The sequence below is a fragment of the Lepisosteus platostomus genome, chromosome 3 (assembly GCF_059453375.1).
Source record: "Lepisosteus platostomus isolate fLepPlt1 chromosome 3, fLepPlt1.hap1, whole genome shotgun sequence".
NCBI classification, from domain to species: domain Eukaryota; kingdom Metazoa; phylum Chordata; class Actinopteri; order Semionotiformes; family Lepisosteidae; genus Lepisosteus; species Lepisosteus platostomus.
This window is the reverse complement of record NC_142613.1, coordinates 51,287,312-51,302,105: the sequence shown is the minus strand read 5'-3', so window position 1 is coordinate 51,302,105 and position 14,794 is coordinate 51,287,312. Positions and strand designations below refer to the sequence as shown.

General features: G+C 59.1%; 1 protein-coding gene across 1 annotated transcript; it reads left to right on the top strand.

Moving 5' to 3' along the window:
* The first annotated feature begins 1,079 nt into the window (after window positions 1-1,079).
* On the top strand, window positions 1,080-14,482 carry lbh (LBH regulator of WNT signaling pathway). The gene is made up of 3 exons (XM_088625976.1): window positions 1,080-1,345; window positions 8,155-8,257; window positions 12,770-14,482. Exons 1-3 carry the CDS (start codon window positions 1,317-1,319, stop codon window positions 12,989-12,991), a joined length of 354 nt encoding a protein of 117 aa, XP_088482102.1. The 5' UTR covers window positions 1,080-1,316; the 3' UTR covers window positions 12,992-14,482.
* The last annotated feature ends 312 nt before the right edge of the window (window positions 14,483-14,794 follow it).

Here is a 14,794-nt window from a genome sequence, read left to right as displayed (position 1 = left end):
CAGGACTGGACACCCCGCAGACACACTGACCCTCCAGGACTGGACACCCCGCAGACACACTGACCCTCCAGGACCAGGACTGGACACCCCGTAGACACACTGACCCTCCAGGACTGGACACCCCGCAGACACACTGACCCTCCATTGTGTGTTTTTGACCCTGGTGGGGCAGCTGATACGGAATGGCTGCTGTGTGAGGGGTGAACTGGGTCCCCTCCTGTATGTCAGGCACTTTGGGTTGATAATAATTATTATTATTGAACTGATGTGATAGGGAGGGAAGTCATTTAAAAGCTACAGACAAGCCCAACTCACGAGAGTATTTCAGGGGACTGCAGGCCCAGCAGGAGCAGAGATCGGGAGAAGATGAATTAGAAGTGAAATCAAGGAGCACAGAGGCGCAGGTTTTCCCTGACAGAGAGCCCTCCAGGTGGAAATGTTGCCTTGAGGACCGCAGAACAATCACAGGAGAGCTGGACTGGCCTTGGCAGAAGGACACCAGCGATCCTGGACTGTGGCTGAGTCCTCCTGTGAACTGGGATCCAGGACAGGCCAAAAAGGAACTGGAGGAGGTTTAGGGATGGGCCAGCCTGAGCATCCACACTGGTAAGGTAAAGAAAATAACTTCCTCTCTCCCTGATCCCCAGCCGCATCTCGCAGTAATTAATATCTTTGCGACTTCAATGGCACATCACAACGTAACGCTGGTGTTGCACCGTCTCATTGTGTAGCAGTGTGAGAACGGTAATCGGACCTCTGTCTTGTATGCCGTGACTGTGCGCATTGCTGTGTCTCCAGATCTGTTGCGGGCAGTGTGGATAATGTGTACGTGTGTGTGTGTCTCTCTCCGTGTCTCAGCGCGGGTGTGGCGCGCGTGTCGCAGTGCCTGCCTGTGGCTGTCAAGCGCTTTTTTTTTCCTCAATGAATCGGGATCTGCTCGCCCGTGATTGGTCAGAGGCGGTGCGCGAGCCGGCGCTCGGCGCGAGTGTTGCCATTGAAGAATTTCAGGCCCTGGCTGCGACGGGAGTGGCTGCAGGAGAAGGACACGCCCCCACTATATAAACCGAGGCAGCCGCCTGTCAGCGGTTCAGACGCTGAGAGCAGTATTAGGAAGTGGAGGTATAGCGGACGTCAGCAGCAAGGGGACTTTCTTTTTTGTTGTTATTGTAACTTTCTGTTTTTGCTGATGTTGTGCGTCACCGGCAGTGCCGGGCTGTAGTTCCTCACAGCCGTGGACGTATATCAGGACAGCAGCGAGCTGAGAAGTCATTTCTCCCATCACCGTGTTCTTTCGCCCCATCCGCAGGTGTGAATTCATGTCTGTGTGCTATTCCCAGGTAAACTGGTAAGTACCGTCTTCTTTCTGCCCCTCTCTCCGTCTCCTTCCACCCTTGCCCGTCTCTCTGTCTCACCCCCCTCTCAGCCTCGGTTACCTGTCCCCCCCTCTTCCTCGGGCCCCCGGTGTTCTGCGCGGGGGGGGGGAGAGTTGGGAGAGGTGTTTGAAATCCCATCCTGCAGTGGGCAGGAGGTGGACAGAGCGCCCACCTGGGCAGCGCGAGTTTGTCCTCGGGGTGACCTCTGACTGTCGGAGCTCCGGAGCTCCCGGCCGGCGAGAAGGTGCAGCTTTAGCGTGGGGTTGGCGCGTTGGGGTGTCCACTCGTGTACCGGCAGGTCCTCATTAATTTCTAAGACGGGGGTCCGGCTGTGTCTCTGCTGGATTTTGTCGGAGAGCCCTGGTGCGAGACCGAGGCAGACGCCCACCGGGCTGGGGAGGCACGATGCACCGAGGCTCCGGCGAGGCTGTCCGGCGAATCTCACGCCCGCCGCGGCGCTGCGGGAGAGCGGCGGAGAATCTGCCGTTTTCTGCGCGGCGCGGTGAGCGGCAAAGCGCTCCTGCCCCAGGTCAGACCGGAGCCTCTGCCCTCCCCCCCCTGCAGTTCTCGCTGCGAGTTCTCAAGAAATCGCGCAGGAGACGAGTGGAGTCCCTTTCCACAGCAGATGGAAAAAATAACAGCGCCTTTGGTCTGAAAGTGTTTTACCGACGGCACTGTTTTTTTTTTCCTACCGTGTGCACGAGCAATCATCCCAGACGTTCGTGGGACGAGTTTCAGGACTCCGTGGGTGCCTGGAGAGCGCTGTTCGCGTGTTTCCTGTAATGTTTAGGTGTTCGTGAAAATGGCTGGCTTTCAGTATCTAGTCACCTCGCAGCGCTGTCGCAAAAGACAGCGAATTGAAGCGTTGGGTTAAAGTCGAGCTCTGCTACAGTAAGATGACCAGTGTCAATGAACACTGTATGGGGCTCCTGGTTCCTGTTTCAGGGTGACAGTGTGTGTGTGTGGGGGGGGGGGGCTCCTGGTGCCTGTTTCAGGGTCACAGTACAGAGGGTGTGTGGGGCTCCCGGTGCCTGTTTCAGGGTCACAGTGTGTGTGTGTGGGGGGGCTCCTGGTGCCTGTTTCAGGGTCACAGTGTGTGTGGGGGGGCTCCTGGTGCCTGTTTCAGGGTCACAGTACAGAGGGTGTGTGGGGCTCCCGGTGCCTGTTTCAGGGTCACAGTACAGAGGGTGTGTGGGGGGGCTCCTGGTGCCTGTTTCAGGGTCACAGTGTGTGTGGGGCTGTTTCACTCTCTGGGTGCACAGTGCTGACACCATGCATGTGTTCTCACAGTGCTCCTTTGCCCCTCTTGTCTCAGTGGGATTTCATAGTGCCCCTGTTCCCTGGGGTCAGCCCAGCCCCTGTCAGGGGTCACGGCAGGGTGGCACCACTGTGCCCAGGGGCAGCACAGGGGACTGGTACTCGTTAAAGCCCAGAGGGCCAGTGTCTCCACTGCAGAGCCCAGCTCCAGGCATGAGCTGCAGTCCGTGTGTTGTGGTGTTCGAACCCGAGCCCTCGGTTAGAGAGTGCCGTGCAGTAAAGTCTTCTGCTGTGGCTGGCTGTAGAAGAGGCCCTGCCCTGCGCTGGGGCAGTCCGAGATCTCCTGCGTCTGCACTTCCTCAGTACAGGCCTGCCATTACAGCTCCTGTTCAGTTTCAGCCCACTAGCCCGTTGCTAATTAGAACGGTAATTCTTAGTCATTAGAGAACCGGGGTTTCCAGTAGCCTGGTCTGGTTAGTGTGCTGTTTGTACAGGGTGCAGCTGCCGGTGGTGAGATATTGTGTGTGCCTGTGCACAGTGAGGCTGTGCAGGCCTGTAGGTCCTGGGTTCTGGTAGGACAGTGAGGCTGTGCAGGCCTGCAGGTCCTGGGTTCTGGTAGCACAGGGAAAGAACTTGATACGAATATTAAAGGGCTGTCCTGCACTGACAGACTGAAGGAACTGAGTCTCTTTAGTCTTGAGCAGAGAAGACTGTGAGGAGACTGATACAAATATTAAAGGACCGTCTTGCACTGACAGACTGAAGGAACTGAGTCTCTTTAGTCTTGAGCAGAGACGACTGTGAGACCTGATACAAGCATTGAACATTTTTAGACAAAAGTCAACCCAGATCATTTCTTCAGAATTAACAGTGAAACATGAACCAGAGGACACAAGTGGAGCCTGTGAGGAAGTGCACTGAAAGTAAAGGACAGGCGGCACGTCTATACACAGAGGGAGCAGGAGTGTTGCCCTGCCATGTTGTTGAAGCTGATGCTCTGGTTGCTTTGAAGAAGGAGCTGCATGGGATCCTGGGATCAACTAACTACTTACTACCAAGCTGGCCTGATGGGCCAAGTGGCTCCTTTGATTGTGACATTTATGTTCTAGATCAAAACAATCCTGAAGAATCTCCCACAAGGCTGAGGTTGTAGGAGCTGATGTGCTCAACTCTTTGAGACTCTTGGGCAGCTAGTGAGGCCAAGTCTGCTGGCGACTTCAGTCGGTACTCTGTAACTGTCACCCATCGGGCAAAGTACATGAGTAACACAGCTCCTGGGATCATAGCTAGGAGGAGCAGGCCAGTCTGTGGCTCAGGGTGCCCTGCAGGAGCAGGCCGGTTCGTTACTCCACAGCAGGCCCAGTCTGTGGCTCAGGGTGCCCTGCAGGAGCAGGCCGGTTCGTTACTCCACAGCAGGCCCAGTCTGTGGCTCAGGGTGCCCTGCAGGAGCAGGCCGGTTCATTTCTCCGCAGCAGGCCCAGTCTGTGGCTCAGGCAGCCTGTAGGAGCAGGCCAGTTCGTTACTCCACAGCAGGCCCAGTCTGTGGCTCAAGCTGCCCTGCAGGAGCAGGCCGGTTTGTTACTCCACAGCAGGCCCAGTCTGTGGTTCAGGGTGCCCTGCAGGAGCAGGCCGGTTCGTTACTCCACTGCAGGCCCAGTCTGTGGCTCAGGGTGCCCTGGAGGAGCAGGCCGGCTCGTTACGTGCGCATCAGTTAAATGACTGAGCCCTCAGTGGACCTGATTACAAGCTTTTGGATTAGATCTTCAGCTCATTAATGTGCAGGAGGTGCGGTTTAGCCAGTGCGTTTAAACGACTTAAAACCACCAGCCTGTGAACACGGAGGACCCTGGGAAGTATCCACGTGAAGGGGTTCGTGTGAGTGAAGAGCTCAGCTGTGATGGAGGCCAGGTGAGCCCCTGCTGCTGTGAGTCTGTAGAGCTGTCGCATGGGAAGGCTGTACTGAACACTGGGGTGAGGAACACTTTTAATGCCAACTCATTGTGGTCTTGCTCTCGAGGGAACGCGTCAGTGATGTTGACTGAACAGTGGCAGTGCAGAGAGGGTGGGAGCTGGCCTCCAACCTGTAGCCTCGCGTTTCGGCAGCTCTGTTGTTAGGCCCGGAGAGCCCAGGACGCCCTGCGGCCTTGGAGACGAGACCGCGGCGGCTTGTTTGTTGTTCTGCCCGAGCGTTTCTCGGCAGCAGGGCCCGGAAACCCGGAAGCGCGCTTCCTGCTCGCTGGGGGGGAGTGAGGGTCGGCATGGTTTCTCCTTCCTGCCGCGGAGCCCGAGCAGCGCCGTGCCCCTCGGCGCTCGCTGAAGGAGGCCGCGGCCTGCGGGGGGGGGGCGCCAGCTGTTTCCCGCGCTGGCGGTCCAGACCGAAGAGGCCCGGGGGGCAGTGAGCATCACGAGCTCGAGAGCGAGCTTTCATTTCTGTTAGACCCAGGGCTGGGCTGGGCAGCATGGACTGGGAGCTGTGGGACACTAGCAGTGACGGAGCTGGGTGATTGATGTGGAGGGGATTCCCCTCTGCGCAGGGGAGTTTCGACAGACGGGACACACTCGAACTCCCTGGGCCCACGCGCACTCGCACATGCGCACACGCAGAAGGGATTGTATGAACTGGCGATTTGTCTGGAACCTGCTGGAGTATGAAAAGCTTCCGTTTCTAAGGATGTTTTGGGGATGCTATATCCTCCCGGGCAGGCGTGCCGCGCCCTCCCCCTCCTTGACAAGTGGATTACAGAGGAGACTGGAGCCAGCCTGCAGCCCTCCTATGGTCCTGTAGGTGCCCAGAGCACAGAACCATAAAGGCCTCCAACAGGAGGAGGCTACTGGGGCTACCTGGGGAGTCTGCCTGTGACACCCCAGGGTCCGGGCCAGAGAGTTCACGGGGGGTGAGGGCACCCCTGATGGCCGAGCCAGGCTGAGCTGGAGCCCTCTGGTCTTGCTTCCTGTCCGCCCGCAGCTGGTCCTTCTGGGGGAGCTGCAGTCCCTGAAGAGACGCTCTGGGCTTCCACTTTTAACTGTCCAGGGCCACGCTCGGACTTTTTTTTCCACCCTTTATTATTTTCTATTCTGTTATTCTTAGCAGAGCAGGATGTTTATGCGAATCCAGCGGAGAAATATGGCTGGCAATAGTGTGTTTATCTTTATCCTTAAAGGAAGTTTCTTAAATAGTCACGCTGTGAAGGTCTCTCTCTCTCTCTCTCGCTCTCCCGAGTTATTTCCTCTTGGCTCCGGGCTGTGCAGAGCTCACAGGGAGCAGCGTTGCAGATCGCTCTTTGCCTCTCGTCCGGGTTGGGTGTCATTGTGCTCGTCTCCGAGTACAGACAACGCCCAGCACCGGTAACCCAGCAGGGAGAAGAAGGGTCCATCGCAGCTTGGTTCAACAAGCCTGGCAGGAGCCTCTTGCTTCTTCCAGGCAGAAAACGGGGCCAGCGAAGGACTCGGAGGTTTTAGAACAGGAAAGACCCTGTGCTGTTGCTGCCTCGAACCCCAGTGCGGCCTCCCTGCCTCTGTTTCCCAGGGGGCTGTGGGGCTCCAGGTATGGGTAGCTCCTTGTGCTGCTACAGACAGAAGCACAGGAAGTGCAGTTTGAGGGGTGTTTTTGTTTCTGTTGGGCTGTTATTAGAATTGAAAAACTTTAAGATGTGCTCGAAACCAGCGAATTAGCAGTATTTCTTCCACTCTGGATAGCTAGTGGGAGGTTGAGTATAGAAGCCACCCAACCACAAGACCTCTGCTTCTTTCACATCGGACTGTTTCTCTGAAGTAGGCCAACATTTTATCTTTGTTTCGGTGCAAGAAAGATTTTCATCTGAATATCCAGATTTTTCCCGGCACTGATCAAAACAAAGCCTCTGGTTCTAGTTCATAGAATAATAGAAGTTCCCCTTTCATTTAATCTGGTGAAGCTTTCTCACTCCTCCCCCTGTGGTGCAGAATGGTGCTGTGTGTCTCCAGTGGGGCTGCTGGTGCAGAATGGTGCTGTGTGTCTCCAGTGGGGCTGCTGGTACAGAATGGTGCTGTGTGTCTCCAGTGGGGCTGCTGGTACAGAATGGTGCTGTGTGTCTCCAGTGGGGCTGCTGGTACAGAATGGTGCTGTGTGTCTCCAGTGGGGCCGCTGGTACAGAATGGTGCTGTGTGTGGGGTTGGGATGCTGGCATAGTGTGTGAAGAAATTATCAAACATTAATTTTCCCAGTCGGCTGGCAATGACCCCACACCACACAAGCTCACTCGAGGGGTGACCCGGAGCTGGGCAGGTGTAGTCATGTACACACGGAGTGCTGGTCTGTGTGCCGCGCACAGGAAACCCTTACTGCTGCGCGTTGGGTTCTTGTTTGCGGTCCAGCTGCAAACGAGAGGTTTTTATATTGTGATGGAAATGTTTAGATTTATATTTGGACTACACTCTTTTAAAAAGCGCCTTTCCCTCGGTGGGTCTCTGGTTCTGGTGTAGATGCCAGGGCTCAGTCTCCGCGGGGCTGTGGTCTGTGCATCTGCACTTTCTACAACCGGATTGGAAACTAGTCCACAAAGGGAGGCTGTTCCAGCTGCAGGCACGTTAGAAACGGACAGCAGGACCCTTTCCCAGCCCCTTATAATCTTGCAGCCCATTTCGGACCAGCAGGCATGTGTGGCGCAGCCGGCTCGAGACCCATCGCTGCCTGCGCACGGTGCAGGTGAAGCACGTCCCCCTTGCGGGGTCGCCCCAGTGGGACCGGGTGGGGGCAGAGACACCGGTCCGCCACCGAGATCCTTCCCCACGCCACTGCCAGTCCAGTTCCTGGACTGGCGGCCCCTGTAGACCGAGCCCTGAGGCTGAGCAGGTGATCGTCCACCCTCCCTCCTCTGTGTCCGTGTCACACAAGGGGGACAGTCGGGGCACGTCTGCAGGGCAGTTTCGCTTTCCCTCCCGTCCTCCTTTCTGTTTCATCGCGCTCGCTGCGCTGACAAGTGTCGGCGGTGCTTGTGAACGGGTAGGGCCCGGAGGAGCGCTAAGGTCAAAGCGCTAAGCGCTAAGGACTGCGGGGTCAAAGCGAGGCAGTGGTCTGGGGACAGTCGGCCGTGGGGCTGGGCTGAGAGGGAGGCTGAGGCCAGGGCTGGCGCGCCGTGGTCAGCGCCGCTGGGGAGGCCTGCTCTGTGTGCAGTAATCCAGCGCCGTGCACTGCGCTGCACGCCTACAGCGACTTTCACAATGACTGCGCTGCAGCCTCAGATGTGGGTTCCCGTCACAGCCCAGCGCTATCAGCAACAGCAGCAGCAGCAGCAGCACAGCTAGGACAGCGCCCTCAGACTCCAGCCTTCGCTGAAGACGGAAAGACGCTTTCTTTTGTCTTCCCCTGCTGCGGCTCTTCTGCAACTGAGCTAACCCCCTGCCTCGGAGGTTCCCCTCGACGCGAGAGCACTGTGCCAGGTCCGAGAGCGCTCCCGAGCAGCGGGGACGTGTCCGCCCCTGCCCGTCTGCCCCTCTCCGCTCTCTCCTGTGTCCCGTCTCACTGTGCCCCCCCTCTGCCCCGCAGCTGCGCGTTCCTGCCCTCCTGCGAGATGACCGAGGTGATGATGACCAGCGCCCCCATGGACGATATCCGGCTGAGCCCTGGAAAAGACAGGCACTCCTACCAGGTAGGGTCCCTCTCCCCTCCAGACCCGGTCACCTCTTCGCTCCCGTTGCTGTTCCAGAACCGGGGTCGGGCTCGCTCACACCTGCGGTGTCTCCACTGCGTGGGGCTGCGGGAGGGGTTTGCTGGGCCGAGATGTCTCTCAGATTACCCTGAGACACCCTCCCTACCCATCCCGATCGTCACACTGAGCCCAGGCCGATGGCCCTGATCTCTGCACGCATCTCTGTGGCTGTGAATTGCAAGAAAGTTCGAAACGGTCTGTACCCCCCTGTTCTTCAGCAGAACTCCTCTGTTCCAGTTTGTATGGGAGAGCCTGTCCCTGCCTGGGGCGAGTCTGGACATGGCTTCTGAAGCAGTGGGGCTGTGAAAACTGAGTTATGGTTGAAGTGCTGTCATTCTAAATGGCTCCTGCCGAGCAGACGCACATTCCCGTCCTTTCCCAGAAGTGGCACTGATGCCCTTGCTGTCCTGTACAAGGTGCCAGAGAGGTTCTGCTGCCTCTCCGTTGGCGTCTGTCATCCATCTGCCAACAGGTCCTCACTCTCTCCCTCACACACTCCCACTCCATCTCGCTGGCCTCGCATTCCCCACATTCCACTCGCTTCCCACTGAAGCGACCCCTGGCCCAAACACGCTCACCGGGCCAGGACCCGGAACTGACTCCCTCGCTGCATGAGCTCAGCCCCACCCAGGCCCACACACACTGCCAGGCCAGGACCAGAACCCCCTCTCCACATGAGCTCAGCCCTACCCAGGCCCAAACACACTGCTGGGCCAGGACCAGAACCCCCTCTCCACATGAGCTCAGTCCCACACACACTGCCGGGCCAGGACCAGAACTCCCTCTCTGCATGAGCTCAGCCTCACACACACTGCTGGGCCAGGACCAGAACCCCCTCTCTGCATGAGCTCAGCCCAACCACAGCTCCCTGGGCCCAAACACACTGCCAGGCCAGGACCAGAACCCCCTCTCTGCATGAGCTCAGCCCAACCACAGCTCCCTGGGCCCAAACACACTGCCGGGCCAGGACCAGAACCCCCTCTCCACATGAGCTCAGCCCCACACACACCGCCGGGCCAGGACCAGAACCCCCTCTCTGCCCTCAGCCCCCCTCTGACTTCTTTCCCGCGCGGCTCCAGCAGATGCTTTCAAGTTGTTCACGTTCGACAGGTAGTATCGTTCTCTGTTCCCGCTCACAGCAGCCCGGCCCCTGTGTCTGGACAGCGGGACACACCCCGTTATTAACAGTGTTAAGCCTGTTCGTTCGCTATTCTTTGCTTCTGCTGGAAAGGAGTGTATTTCACTCCAGGAACAGGACATGCTATTTTACACAGAGCTGGTGGAACGAGCTGCCCAGTCATGTTGAAGCCGATACCCTGGTTTCTTTCAAGAAACAGCTGGATGAGATCCTGGGACCGTTTAACTACTATCTACCAAATAGGACTGCTGGACCAAATGGCGTCTTGTTCATAGTTTTCCTGTACCTGTTTTGTGGAGCCTGTGTATTTGGCGTCCTGAGCCTGTTGCCTGTTGCCTCTCTCTGGGGGGAGGGCACCTGGTCTCTGCCAGGTGATACCAGGCGCTAAGCAGATTAGCAGGTGGCAGGAAGTTAGCAGCTTAATCCCTGAGTACGTGCAGCTTGTCTGCCTGCCTGCTGTGCTTGTCTTTTCTTCAGCCTTGTTTTGGAAACTAGCAAAGAGCAGATATTGTTGTCCTGTTTGTTTTCTCTGCTATTGTCGTCCGTTCATCTTGGCCGGACTTGCATCGGCCGAGAAGCAGGAGATCCTTCCACCTTGCTTCCAGAAAAGCAGGCCTCCGTTCGTGTCCGCGTGTCTGCGCCCGTCTCGGGTTTTAAGAGTGCAGTCCGGAGGGCGAGGCGGGTTTCCGGGTTCAAGCCCCGACTGTGCCACTGACCCTCTTTGCCCTCACGAGAACAGGACAAGTGAGGCACTGTGACTGCTCTGCGTCAGTTCTTAACACCCTCTTTAGACTTGACCTCACCCCCTAATCAATCGGGACCACTCTCTAAGGAGCTTGGGGAGACGTGAGCCCACACTTCCGGCTCTAGAGGGAGCTCACAGGAGTCCAGCTGTCCTGCTGGTGCCGGAGGAGCCCTGTTCCTCAGCACCGCTGGACTGTGTTCACACGCATCGCACCCCCTCAGGGCCAGCTGAGGTGCGAGAGTATCCTCCTCTTGACTGAGAATCGGGGGGCAGATCAGTGCCCAGCCCCTGATGCGCTCTGATGGGTTTCTGCTCAGCTCCTCTAATCGGATGAGCCCGGGGATGACGCGCAGCCTAATTCGCCCGTTAGGCTCATCCGTGTCGGAGTAAGACGTCAACGGAGGGCCTCTGCTCAGGCTTCTCGCTAAGTCCCTCGGCTCCAGAGCTGGTATCCGCTTGCTCCTGAAGTCCAGAAGCCCCCTCCAGACGGAACGGGAGGCTGGAGGCCGCTGCCCTTGCCAGAAGCAGCTCGAACGAACTCGAGGGGGAGCGTGACGCTGACCGGTACCGGACAGGAGAGAGCACTCCGTCCTGCCCTCTCTCCCTGTCCCGGGACACCGGGTCACTCCAGCCCCCTGCCCCTCCATTATGATGTAAACAGAATATTTTTAGACATAATCTTTTTTTTCTGGGAAGACTATCCCCAGCCGGGAAGTTGTCTAACGGAAGGCTTTATTTTCCTGGCCCGCTCCGTCCAGCTGCGGCAGCGAGTGATGGGAGCAGGGGGGGCTCCGATCTTGAAAACGCAGGAGCGGGCGGAGGGGCGCAGGGGAGGGGGGCTCTGCGGGGGGGCGATCCGAACGCTCCCACCCGCGCAATCTCGGACAGCCGGGGGCCCTGCCCTCTCCACCTCCACCGCCACCCCTGCCCTCCGCTGCCGAGAGCGGGAAGCCGGCGGGTTTCTGGCCGTCGCGGGACGGGGGGGGGGGGGGACCCGCCGGGCCCGTTTTGTTGTGTCCCGGGCACGGGCATCCGGACCGGGCGGCACCATTCGCCGCTTCCTCCCGGGGAGCCGCGCTCTGCCTGCAAGAGGAGAGAGGGGCACGGCCCTGGAGCGCCAACCAGCACGCCACCCGCCCGCTGACAGGGGGCTAATCTGCCCGAGACCGCCGCCAGCCCCTCGCCACTTCCCCAGCGGGGCGATAATCACCCCCCCCCCTCCCCCTGCTGAAACACGCAAGGGGACCGGCGCAGAGCACTTCACCGCCAGGGAAGGTGCCAGAGCCGTCCTCGCCCATCCGAGGCGGTACTGTCAAGTGGACTGCAGCAGCTTTTATTTCATGTCCATCTAGTCCAGTGAGAGGGGCTAGCAGGGCTTCTCACGGTCCTCGTGTTTCGGGACTAAACCAGCTGCCCAGTGTAGGGAGGGGGGGCTCCTGATTTCTGCAGTGGGGACTTTGAATAGCTCATTGATCCCAGGGTCTCATCCAGCTGTTTCTTGAAAGAAACCAGGATATCCGCTTCAGGCTGAGGGGTTTGTTTCATACTCCCACACTCCTTTGTGTACAGACAGTCGCCTCCCCCGCCCCCCCCCGTCCTGACTGACCACAGCTGGGGCGATGGAAACAGCTGGCTGCACGTTCCTAGAGACTGACTGAAGATCTCAGGGCAGACTGGGCCTGGCGAAGACCTGACTCTGTCAAAACTCCCTTACAGACCCGTCTCTTCTACAGCTTTTCAGCTGTGCGACGGGGCTTTACTGGGTCAACGGCACTCCTGTTTTTTTCCTACTTCCTGTCGAGTGCGCCGGGCGCCTCTGTGCTTAGCGCGGTGTTTATGTGCTTATGGAAAAACACAGCTGCAGCACACAGCGCAAAAACGCAGCCATGTGGTCGGAAGCTTTTCCCCTCCTCCGGAGTCCTGCCTTCGCTCTCTTGTCCCTTTCTCTGCCTTGTTTGAAAAAGTGACGTGTGCGAGCGCACATTCCTCTCGAGCCGGCTCGCCCCCGGCCCCTCTTCCTGGCCCCGTCGGTCCGTGATGATTCCCACGCGGTCCGGCCGCTGTCGAGAGGGTGTGTTCCTGCCCACACCCCTCTCCCAGTGGGGAGCCACCACAGCTGTCCGGCTGTGCGGACGGCTCTCTGCTCCTGCTTTCTCTTCAAAACCTGGGCCGGGGTTCAACGCTCTCGTGAAGCTCTCTCAAGATGGGAGGAGCGAGGTCAGAGGTCGGAGGTCGGAGGTCGGGGGCAGCCCTGCAGGACGCCAGGGCTCCGAGCTCGGCCATGTCCCTCCCAGCCCCCAAACCCCCCCCACCAGCTGCGGTGTCTCTGCTCCCAGTGCCAGGGACAGCGGATGGGACTGGAGCCTGATGCTTTGTTTCCACTGGGCTGCGTGCCCGGACTCGGAAGACGGAGGTTTAAAAATAGGCTCCAGGATCCCGATAGCGCTGAAGTATGCGCCGCGGCTGCCGTCCGCTTCGTCAGCAGCGGTGGGGCTGCGAGGGGCAGGCGGCCGCCACCGCCGGCGCCGGGCGGGGGAGTCTCACGCTCTCCCGGGCTTCTCTCCCCCAGATCTTCCCCGACCCCTCGGACTTCGAGCGCTGCTGCAAGCTGAAGGACCGGCTGCCCTCCATCGTGGTGGAGCCCACGGAGGGCGAGGTGGAGAGCGGCGAGCTGCGCTGGCCCCCCGAGGAGTTCCTGGTCAGCGAGGAGGAGGAGGAGGAGGAGGAAGAGGAGAAGATGAGCCAGGAGGGCGGGAGCCCCTGCCCCCCGGCCCAGGACCTCCAGCACTAGAGTGGGGCTCTCGGGGACACAGAGACACAGCCCTCTCCCCCCTCCCCCCTCCCCCCCCAACACGCGCACAGGCACCCGCGCGCCCGCTCTGTTGACAGCGCTCTCTGCCAGATCGCTATCGGCCTTCCTGCCCGTCGGCGGAGGGCCGTGTGGGAGGCAGGCTCGGGGTGTTTTTGTCTCTTTCCACCTTTGTCTGGGGCAATGACTGATCTTCTTCTTTTTTTTTTCGCTCTGGAAAACATGAGAGTTGGGGTTTCTGTTATTGTTTTTCATGTACCGGTTTTTTGTATTTTTCCAACCACGGCGAGCGCAGGGGGGTTTCTGGCTGACGGCGCGAGGACGGAGGGACGGGTGCCGCAGAAGCGAGCTGACATCGGGACAGCATGGGGGCTGGGGGGGGCGGCGGCTCCTCCTCTCTCCCGCCCGGCGACGGCACAACCCCGGTCGCCCGCCACCCCCCCCCCGTGCTCGTGTTCCCGCCTGTTCCTGCGCGCACAGGCTCGCTGCGTCGTTCCACTTCCTGTGTCCCGGATGTGGACCAGGTGTCTGGCTCTTGAGGACCCCAGTTTAACAGGGACATGGCGAGACGGGGCAGGACGGAGCACGGCGGAGGGAAACGGCGCCCTGCCAGCCGGTTTCCACCCCTCCTGCTGGTCAAGCTTGGCGGGCCTGGGAAGCCAACCCGCGCTTCCTGTCCGGTCAGGCTTCTCGCGGTGTTGGTGCTCCTCCTCCAGCAGGGTGAGAGCGCTCCTCTCTCGCTGGGGGGGGGGGGCAGGGAACCGTGGATAAACCAAGCTTCCCCCATCGCGGGGGACGAGCCGCGCAGGCCCAGTGCCCGCCGCGCGCGCCAGCTGGAGCTCAGCAGTAGGGTGGGACTGGGAGAGGGGCGGATCCCTCTGGAGCCCGGGGACTTTGGAGAGGGCAAACGGAGAACTGGAGGGGACATGGAAATGGACCGCAGTCGTCGGGGAGGTCGTCCGTGCGAGAGCGTCTCTCCCCAGGCCCGTCCCGAGCCAACACGTGGACCAATCCACCAGGGCCCACCAAGACCCGACCTCAACGCAACGGGCCGGCTCTGCGGCGGCGCCGCCTCCTGGTCAGGCTGAGTCCGTCTCTCCGGCCCGTTTCAAGCAGAACCTGCCCTGGCTCTGCGGGCCCTGTCCCCATCGCGCGCGAGGCTGTTGGGGTGACGTGACTGAGGGGGAGGGGGAGACCGCGGCAGGTGAAACAGATTTTGATGTTTTGCTGGCCTGGGAGCGCCCCCCCGAGACTGACCGCCGGCCTTCTGTGTAAATGTTTCACGTTTTCATTGTGGTTGTCTGAACACGGCAAGACTGTATAATTTTTTCTCTCTCTCTCTCTGTGCTATAGTCTGTAGGATTTGTCATTATTTTTCCTTTTCTGTAAAGCTCAGGGAGAAAGCTGGCATTTTTTCAAACCACATTTCTGTCGCGGAGACAGAGACAGTTTGTAAATAAACGGTTGAAAGTGCTTTCCAAGGCCGCGGTGTCTCTCTGTCAGTCTGGGAGGAGATCGTCCAGCAGGGCCGGATCTCTTCAGAGCCGAGCCCCAGGGTGTCATTGCTCCTTAAATCGCCCATGAGGCCATATAGAACTCTATCTTAAGGCTGCAGTGGATTTGGAAACACCTAGAAAGCCAACAGGCTGCTGCTCTCCAGGACTGGCTGACTTCAATCTTGTTCGCTCTGGGGGTTTCTTGAGAGTTTGTGTTGTCGCTGTTCAAATGCGAGCGTTTCCTTTGGAGTCTAACATCGTCAAGGCAGTGTGTGAGCGGGGAAACAGC